Source organism: Paramisgurnus dabryanus, chromosome 21 (assembly GCF_030506205.2).
Source record: "Paramisgurnus dabryanus chromosome 21, PD_genome_1.1, whole genome shotgun sequence".
Taxonomy (NCBI): domain Eukaryota; kingdom Metazoa; phylum Chordata; class Actinopteri; order Cypriniformes; family Cobitidae; genus Paramisgurnus; species Paramisgurnus dabryanus.
The window spans coordinates 5,450,940-5,460,101 of NC_133357.1; the positions used below are offsets into that span (position 1 = coordinate 5,450,940).

The following is a 9,162-nucleotide window of genomic DNA, read 5'->3' on the forward strand; positions in this document are numbered from 1 at the left end:
TCTGTTGAATTTTAACAAAAGCAAACCTCATGAGCGACATAAAGTCTCCCAAACAGCAATGTAAAAGACTGAGTGGATACAAAGTCACATTGAAGATGTGATTAAAAATCAGGGTTATTACATAAAATGTATATTTCTGAAATTTTCCTAAAATACATTTAAAAACATTATCATTTTGTTATTTAAAAAAAATAATTTGATCTCTGCAGTATTCAAGATCAGAAAACACTGCATCTTTTTTGTTATTTAGATCATGTTTTCCCCATTTTAATTTTCAGTAAAAAAATCCAAATAAAACATTATTTTTATTAGGAACTTGGCAGAAATGTTGTCGGTAGTTGGCAGAATGAATTTTTTAAATTTATTTTACTTATAAATAGTATATCTAGAAAAACTGAAAATAATTTTGAAGTAGTCTCTTATTTTTTACGGCTGTATAAGATTGGTATGGTTAGGATCAGACAATATTTGGCTGAGATACAACTATTTGCAAATCCGAGGGTGCAAAAAATCAACATATTGAGAAAATCGTCTTTAAAGTTTTCCAAATGAAGTCCTTACCACTTGCATCCACTCGCAAAAATAAAGTGTTGATATATTTACAGTAGGAAATTATCTTCATGAAACATGATCTTTACTCAAAAAAAAAGTAAATGTTTCTTAAATACATGCATGCATGCATGCGTGTGTGTGTGTGTATTTATATATATATACAAAATAATTACATACAGTGCACAAACATATATTATGCAAAAACAAACTTTTATTTTGTATGCGATTGATCTTTTAACCAGTGGCGGTCGGTGACTTATATGTGTTTATATGTGTTTTTGAAGTGTTGTGTGTGGCTCGTCATGTCAATATGTGTTTGTTGCATCATGTGAAGCATGTGCATCATGCGTCCTGTCAAAGTAAATGCCTGCTGCACGCATAGAAAGGGTTTAAGATAAAAGAGACGCTCACGTGAGGTTTCTTTGATCATAAATCCCTTCGAAGCGTCTGCAGCAGACACGTATTTTGACAAGACACGTGATGCACATAACTTTACATGACGTGCCGAACACATATTTTAAAATGACACACATGGCGGGCTAAATTTTGCATTGTGCGCCCTCGAGAAATAAAGTCACCGCTGCCACTGTTTAATTTTGACCCATACGATGTATTTTTGGCTTTTGCTTTGAATATACCTGTGCTACTTATGGTTTTGTGGTCCAGGGTCACAGCTTTTTAAAGCAAGTGCAACTTTTTAATAAATATCTGGAATTGTTTTTAATTTAATCTTATATTAATATCAATTTTTATGCTTTTTTTAAAGCTTGTTGTGATAAACTACTCTGTGATTTGTATATACCATTACCCTCTTCATTAAGAGTGGTTTGTTGTTTAATTAAGACATGAAGATCCACAGACAACCCACTTGACATAGTGTGAGGTATTAGTGAGATTCCTTTCGCTCTCGTCTGCCTTATACATCTGTTGTTTTGGTTGTTATGGTAATGAATGAAGCAGGAGGAGAGTTGAATCTGTTTTAGACGTACAGCCTCCCTGAATTCAGTCCATAAAAAAATCCTAACACTCGTCCCATTGATTTTTTTCAGCACATTATGTTTTAGCACATTTTTTGTTGACAAGTCTATAATTATCCGTCACGTATCTTCTCATCCCGTTCTTATTGTGCGGTATCAATCGTCCAACGTATCGACCTGGTTGGGCAGCAGAAGAGGCAGATCAATCCCGGCTTGTTCTGCCTCGAGTAGGTTAACGGCATCCGTAGCCGTCGCTGGCGGCTGCGGCGGATCAGACACGAGCGAAGGGGTTTCCGAAGGCAGCTGCGGGTCCCCTGAGTTGCGCAGAGAAAGGGAAAGCGGCGGCGATGGCCTACGTGGGGCGTGCGAGGAAGAGCAACAGGGTAGAAGTCGCGCCAGTGCCCTCTTGAAGTCCCTCATGAATAGAGGGTATATAATCGGGTTCATGGTGCTGTTACAGTATCCCAGCCAGGTGATGGCATCGAAAAGCGAGGGTGGCACGCACTCGCATACCGCCTGAATGCACAGAAAAGAAAAATGTTAGATCACAACATCGATACAGAGAACGGGTGTAAAAGGTCAGAGATGTCTAGCTGGACGGAAGAGGAGGTTGAGATGCCACAAATTATAAAACGGAGAGTAGGAGAAAGAGATGGAGTGCTATTCACACACCATATTGTGTGTGAAGGAGGGCTCGAGAGATAGACTTGCCCAGAATCTCAAAATTTGAGCGATGGACACAGATGGGGAATGGGTTTGAGAGCAAGAATAAATCATCTTTTTCAATTAACTTGCAGTTAATGTTCAACATGTATGCCAATGTTTCGTGTTTCATACACTGACCTGTGCCATGTTGGTGATAAAAAAGGGAAGCCAGGCGCTAAAGAAGAGACCCAGGAGCACTCCCAGCGTTAGACTGGCTTTCAGAGCTCGCTTTCTTTGCCGGTGTGCCAGTCTGCGCTCGCTATTCACCGACAACTGATAGAAACAGACAAAGACATGAAAATGAAATTTCACTGCCGAGAGAAGGGTAGTTGTGTTACCTTGGACCGCAGTAATCATTTGTCTTTTCCTCTCGAAATGAAAGCTCTTGACAGTCACAGTACTTCAAAAGGTCTTTTCTGTTCGACTGAATAGTTTTACCCATTCCCCCCTCTTCATCTTCAAATGGTTTATTGCACTCCGGCACCCTCATCTGGTCTTTTATTACTATCTGTGCCATCCTTTAAAATCTAATCTTTTCCTTTTCAGCTACGTTTTCAATTTGTTAAGATTTTGCTGCGAGTTTGGGGCAAGTTTTAGAATTCACAAACATGCATGCACCAAATTTTCATTTGCATCTATTCACAATCTTTCTTTTAAGCAGTTACCACCATCTCACCGGAGCGTGTCGCAGTACCGGTGGATCTTGATGGCTGTATTCATCTCCGTCCTGGACTACGTGACCGGGAGAAGGAGGACGTGACGGTTGGCCAGGTGAGTGGTGTGGGTACTGAGGTTGAGTAAGAGCCTCCACCTGTCGTGCCTGTCTTCTGGCCGCCAACAAGATTCGGCAGTAGGTGAAACAGATGGCTGTGGAGGGCAAGAAGAAGGTGAGAAAGGTCGCCACAAGGGCGAAGGGAAGAGTCACTCGCAGACGGCACTGCGTGGACGGCGTTCCCGAAGTGGAAAGCTGAAAGTACGACGAGGAGCTCGACCTAAAGGCCGTGTGGTTGGCAGAATCGTGTTCGGTACGACCCAAGTTGTGCCAGTCCATCTTGATTGGCAGGAAAGAAGTCAGGGCTGCCAAACCCCAAGCCCCACCCACGAGAAGCAAGGCACGGGGCGGGGTCATGTGCTGTTTGTATCGTAGCGGAGAGATGATGAGGAGGTAGCGGTCCAGACTGATAACGCACAAGTTGAGGATGGAAGCGCTGCAGCACATCACGTCGAAACAGAGCCAGACGGGGCAAAAGCCGGGCGCCAGCACCCAGGTCCCACACAACACGTTGAGCATGGCAGGGGGCATCACCACCAGAGCCACCATCAAGTCTGACAAGAACAAGGACACCAGGAAGCAATTGGAGGTGCAGCGTAGTGACCGGTGGGCAAACACGAGGGCAATCAACAAAATGTTCCCACAAGCTGTCACCAAAATGATGAGGAACAGCATGACGGCGAGGAGCCACGGACCGCTGCCACTGATGCTCCAGACCTCACCGATAGTACCGCTGTCGTTGAAGCTCCCATGGATGCTGAGATCTGCACCTGATGCTGCTTCAACTCGAGGGAGATCCGATCCACTCATCGTCGGAGAGTTGAATTGAACACACATCCAACTACATCTGTGTGTCACTGAAACTATTTTGGGTGCCGGAAAAAAGTCCCGTTTACAGTAATCTGTTCCATTTTCTCCTGCCAAGGTTTACTTCATCGCCTCATCAGCGCAAGGATGATATTCAGTCCATTTGTTAACGTGAGATGAGCGGAGCAACGAAATGACACATTTCCTTGTCAATAGTCTGGCTTCATCCAAGCTTTAGCACCAGGATGAGCAATCCTGTGCCCGTCAGAGTATTTCAAAGCTGCGTGTCATCATGACACTCTTAGGGGGAGGGCAACTAAGAGGTGGGCTTCGGTACAAGAGTGTCTGTGCAGAAAGGGAGCGCTGCGAGAGGAGGTATATTTTTAGACGGGTGAATTAAAAACCAAACTAATCTGGGTTTCGTTCTTCCCATTGAGGTGGATTTCTGTTTGCCTTCCATGCATTTTTATGAGCCTCGCTTTATTCCGGTGATTGTGTTGCTGTAATTGAGTGAAAGTGAGCGGACGAGTGCACTAGAGGTAACCGTGTTGGCGTCTTCGCTGTTTTCCTTGCCCTCCTAATCCCTGTATCGTCCACTTCAGGGTGCCTGCGGGATCCGAGCTCGGCAGCAGGGCATTAAGCGTGTCTGAGGATTTTGCTCTTAGTGCAACTCTTAATGCACATTCACAGCCAATCATTATTTAAGAATGTCAATTAACAAAGGCTTATGTAAATTTGTATGAGACAATATATTTAAAAAAATGTGGATTTAATTTTTTTTAAACAAATTGAACAAACTTAATTACGTGACCTTATTTCTTTTGTCTTTTACCATTTCTTTTTCTTTTTTTTAACCAGAGGTCAATCATTAAAACAGAGACTCTTATGTAATGGTTAGTGAAATATAGATTGAATTCTTTATTGTACAATTCCTTTTTATTATTTAAAAATTGCTCAGCCCCCATGGATTGCCACTTTAAAATACATCTTATTTTTATTTAATATAAATTAAGGTACAAAAAATATTTTCTGATAAAGCACTGTCAATAAATTTAATTTAACCTGACATATTTCTTTAAGGGGCATTTTTCCGGACTAAAATGCATGTTTGAGCTACTATAATTTAAACATTTACTGATAACACCTTGTACTAAAATATCTTAACATATATCAGTGCCATTGTTTTGTCTCAAGATGCACACCACAGTATAGTTTTTTTGTAAGGTTTGTTTGCAAAAAAAAAAAAAAAAACTACTTACACTGCAAAATATTATTTTCTAGAAAAAAATTCTTAGTATTTTTGTCTTGTTTTTAGTAAAAATATCTATAAATTCTCAAATTAAGATGCTTTTTCTTGATGAGCAAATCCCAAAACCCAAAAAAATAAGTGTAGTTTTTAGACCAAAAATATCAAATTTAGGTGATTTTGTGCATTAAACAAGCAAAAAAAATAAAAAATCTGCCAATGGGATAAGCTAATTTTTCTTGAATTTAGTGTTTAAGAAAAATTTTCAAGATTTTTTTTGCTTACCCCATTGGCAGATTTTTTGCTTGTTTAATGCACAAAATCACTTAAATGTGATATTTTTGGTCTGAAAACTAGACTTATTTTCTTGGGTTGTTTTGCTCATCAAGAAAAAGCATCTTCATTTAAGAATTTTTATTTATTTTTACTGAATTTTTTTTTCTTGAAAATAATTTTTTTGCAGTGTAAATAGTCCTAGTCCTGGATTAATCTAAACCCTGTCCGGCAAACTGCCTCTAAAACTTTGTCTAGACAATATCCTTGATTCATTAAATTTCGAACAAATTGAGATTGAAAGGTTTTGCTTTATTCCAAGACAAAAGAAAAGCAGATATCACGGACCCCAAAGAGTTATGCAATTGTGTAAATATTTATATAGAAGCAAATGACGATACATTTATATATGCAGCTTATCTGCATTAAAGCCACCATGTCTGTAACCTTTTCTAAAAGAGCATTTTTATTCCCATATCAAGTCACGAATGCATGGTTTCTACGTTCAGAATTCTCAAGTTTACGTTTGTAAGCAACAGTACAAAACAAGTGCAATTATGGTCAAAAACATCAAGAGTCAAATCAAATCAAACCTGCTTTTACTTCAGTAGGGGAAAATGGTCACCATGCCAACATTGCAGATTTGTGCAGACTTTTTGGTTTGAAAATAAACAAACAAACAAACAAGTGCACTAGTAGTTTGGCATGGTTTCTGAAAATCATCAATGCTTGGATCAAAAGCCAGATGACAGCGTGGGCTGCTGTCATTGAGCGTCTAATGAACACAGGTTTGTGGTTTGCATAATAACAAACGGGAGCCATTGCTTGAAAATAACTGCATTCAAATAATCATTAGCAAATGTTTAACTTAATATCCTTTATCGTTTTATTAAATAACAGTACAAGTCAAGAACATGGATATAATGTAGAAAGCAGCCGGTCGGATAATTAAAGCAAAGCTGATGAGAGAATCCATATTTTAATGCATTGCTACTGCTCCTGAAAGAAAAGAAAAAGCAATCAATATCTGAAACATTTCAACACTTTCATCAAATGACGTGATGTGCATGTAATAAATCTAAATCAATATACACACATGCAAAAGTACATTAACAGCACATAAAAAGTGAGGGATCTGTTTCTCCTTACAGACAGACATGAGCTGTGTGCTAGGACAGAGATGTCATTTTTATAAAACAACTTACCTTAGCAATGCTACTGTGCAGCATATAATGAGATCTGAATTCATTCTGACAGTTTGAATATGCCATGCCAAGACCAAGTCCTGTGCCGAATATAATAGGAAAAGTCCGGCCTGTGGAAAGAGTTCAAAGCTCATGAGTAAATGCACAGTAATTGACAAACCAGAAATTTTTGGGGTTACATTTGCAATTCGAACTAAGCAAGGTTAGTACACAGGCTAATACAGATGTAAAATTTTGTAGTAAAGTATGTTTAAAGACAAATCTTGAAAATCTGTCCATGTTTAAGTTCTATAATTGGGTCCCCAGTGCTTCTACCAACCTTGAAAATGTGAAAAAGATCAACCCAGTAACTTAGTTTTGGTAAACCACTGTCTGCAAGCACATTTAAAAATAGGTCATTGAAATTTGGCTCCCCTTGTGATGTCAGAAGGGGATAATACAGCCTCTTAATCTGCACTATCCAACCACAGCACTGCCATTTAGTGCAGAGATCAGCTCATTTGCATTTTAAAAGACACACCCCAAACCGGCACATTTTTGCTCACACCTACAAAGTGGCAATTTTACCATGCTATAATAAATGATCTATATGGTATTTTGAGCTAAAACTTAACATACGTACTCTGGAGACACCAAAGATTAATTTTACATCTTCAAAAAGTCTTGTGAAATGTCCCCTTCAAGGTTGTTGATTAGTCAAGTGTTTGTGTGTTGAGGACCAGCTACAAACATGCATTAGCACATTATAAATATATGTCAAACAAACTGCATTTATACCAAATATATACCAATTAATAAAAGTTTACAATAGTTTTAGTTGGAGTACAGCACTGGTTCTCAAACTGAGGAACAATTACAACACCCACATGTGACACGTGATAAACTTTAATATGTTATTTAAAATGTATTATTAAAAAAGCAGATTGTATATATTTTCATAACTATTTATTAAATGTACAAATTATATATCATAAATATAAACAATTTATCATAAATAATAAAAAGTATCATTTTTATGACACTCTTAATTTGTGCGTGCGTGCGTAACAAGCTCGTGCGTGCTCACGTTAGAATTTAAGCGCTTCAGATGGCCTCGCGCCATTTACCTTCTCAGTAATACAGAATTAAAACTACTGCAAATAAAAAAATATTTAAACAAACATTTTGTCACAATTACAGCCACAAGACATCATAAGGACCGATACTGACATCGATAAGGATAAAGTTATCAGCACCTATTTTGTAACCTCAGTAACCAAACTCCGTGTGTCGACTAAAAAGCAGCCATATAGCGGAACCATTCAGATTATCCTATTAGGTTATGACTTTACTGTCTCTATTAAAGCCGAAGTGTGATTTGAGATGCTCAGCAGCAGCAGTGAGACAGATTGAAGCCTGAACAACATATGAGAAAAAAGCACGTGACGTTGTTAAAGTGCACGAAGCATCGTAGTGTTGAAGCTTGCAGACTGCTAAAGCAGGTAAGAGTTGTCCTTTCCTCTCCCTAAACATACAAATGTAACATGTTCATATTTGGCATGTTCATATTTATTGAACTCGTCACAATCATAAAATAATGATACAAAGGCATGCACTTGATGTTATGTTTGAAGAGGAAGTGATCTGAAGAGTCTGGTTTGATCGGAGATCTCACTAATGGGTTGAAAAGTTTGAGAACCAGTGAAGTACAAAATGTCACACTGATGAATGATGCTGTCATTTTATGTCATCTTATAAGTGTACAAACACTTGCAGTGATAAATCAGGCTCAGTAAAGTACTTACGCTTGAAGAATACAACCGAGAACACGATTCCTATTCCCAAACCAGTGCCTATAGGAGAAAATAAAAACAAGTTAGGGTGTATTCACGTAAATTGGGATAGATGCCATTACCAACTCAATTATTCCTAACGTTATATAACAAAACTTGCTTACAACAAACCTCATGTTCATTAACACTAATTCTGACACACAACACTAGGGCGACTACCGTAATCATTTAACTTTCTATACATCGCAATGTTATGTTGAACTATTTAAAAAGTGTTTTTTGGTACTGTACCAGTAACAATGCTACCCAGAAATGGAGATCAGTTAGGTAGCTCACTGTGTTTTGAGCGTCTTTTCAGTGACCTGAGCGCCCTACATAGACAACGTGTAAAGATAATAAAGACAGATGAAGAAGAGTTTTACCGAGTTTAACAGCGCAGTCTGCGAGGCAGCGGTCCCATTTTTGGCCGATCTCTTTCTCAGACATGTTTAAAGCCGATGACAGTAGAAGAGGTCTAAATGACTTTGCTTTGAAGGCGGTAGTAGTGTGCTGCTGTCATACAGTACTTCACTGGCAGTGGAAGAGTATGCAGACACAAGATGAGAGCGCCACCTGCTGGACTGGCGGAAACACTGCATCAATACAAATTGTAATGTATTTTGGGTCTTATTTCAGTGAGATTTAATGGTGTTCTACGTGTAAATATAATATATGTTTGAATAGTGTCTGATAAATGTAAATATATATGCATATATACATTTATTATGTTTTATCAAAGGCTTAATTTCGGACTATTAGTTGGAAATGAAGTGGACAGCAGTAAAGTATTTTGTCTATCAGTATTCATATTTTA

The 9,162-nt window shown here is 38.5% G+C and overlaps 2 protein-coding genes across 2 annotated transcripts; both read right to left on the reverse strand.

Annotated features, from left to right (window-relative positions):
* Positions 1–360: 360 nt before the first annotated feature.
* On the reverse strand, positions 361–5,175 carry htr6 (5-hydroxytryptamine (serotonin) receptor 6). The gene is made up of 3 exons (XM_065285201.2): positions 2,911–5,175; positions 2,373–2,507; positions 361–2,045 (listed from the first exon to the last, which is right to left on the reverse strand). Exons 1-3 carry the CDS (start codon positions 3,841–3,843, stop codon positions 1,686–1,688), a joined length of 1,428 nt encoding a protein of 475 aa, XP_065141273.2. The 5' UTR covers positions 3,844–5,175; the 3' UTR covers positions 361–1,685.
* A 448-nt stretch (positions 5,176–5,623) lies between these two features.
* Positions 5,624–8,889, reverse strand: micos10 (mitochondrial contact site and cristae organizing system subunit 10). Its single transcript, XM_065285200.2, has 4 exons — positions 8,732–8,889; positions 8,322–8,369; positions 6,538–6,647; positions 5,624–6,331 (listed from the first exon to the last, which is right to left on the reverse strand). Exons 1-4 carry the CDS (start codon positions 8,793–8,795, stop codon positions 6,323–6,325), a joined length of 231 nt encoding a protein of 76 aa, XP_065141272.1. The 5' UTR covers positions 8,796–8,889; the 3' UTR covers positions 5,624–6,322.
* Between the last annotated feature and the right edge of the window lie 273 nt (positions 8,890–9,162).

Coding starts and splice junctions, on each gene's coding strand:
- htr6 (XM_065285201.2), bottom strand. CDS start 3,843: ATGTGTGTTCAATTCAACTCTCCGACGATGAGTGGATCGGATCTCCCT. Junction 2,508..2,910: donor CGGTACTGCGACACGCTCCG/GTGAGATGGTGG, acceptor TGTTTCTATCAG/TTGTCGGTGAATAGCGAGCG. Junction 2,046..2,372: donor TTATCACCAACATGGCACAG/GTCAGTGTATGA, acceptor CTGTGCATTCAG/GCGGTATGCGAGTGCGTGCC.
- micos10 (XM_065285200.2), bottom strand. CDS start 8,795: ATGTCTGAGAAAGAGATCGGCCAAAAATGGGACCGCTGCCTCGCAGAC. Junction 8,370..8,731: donor AGACTGCGCTGTTAAACTCG/GTAAAACTCTTC, acceptor TTTCTCCTATAG/GCACTGGTTTGGGAATAGGA. Junction 6,648..8,321: donor CTCGGTTGTATTCTTCAAGC/GTAAGTACTTTA, acceptor CTCTTTCCACAG/GCCGGACTTTTCCTATTATA.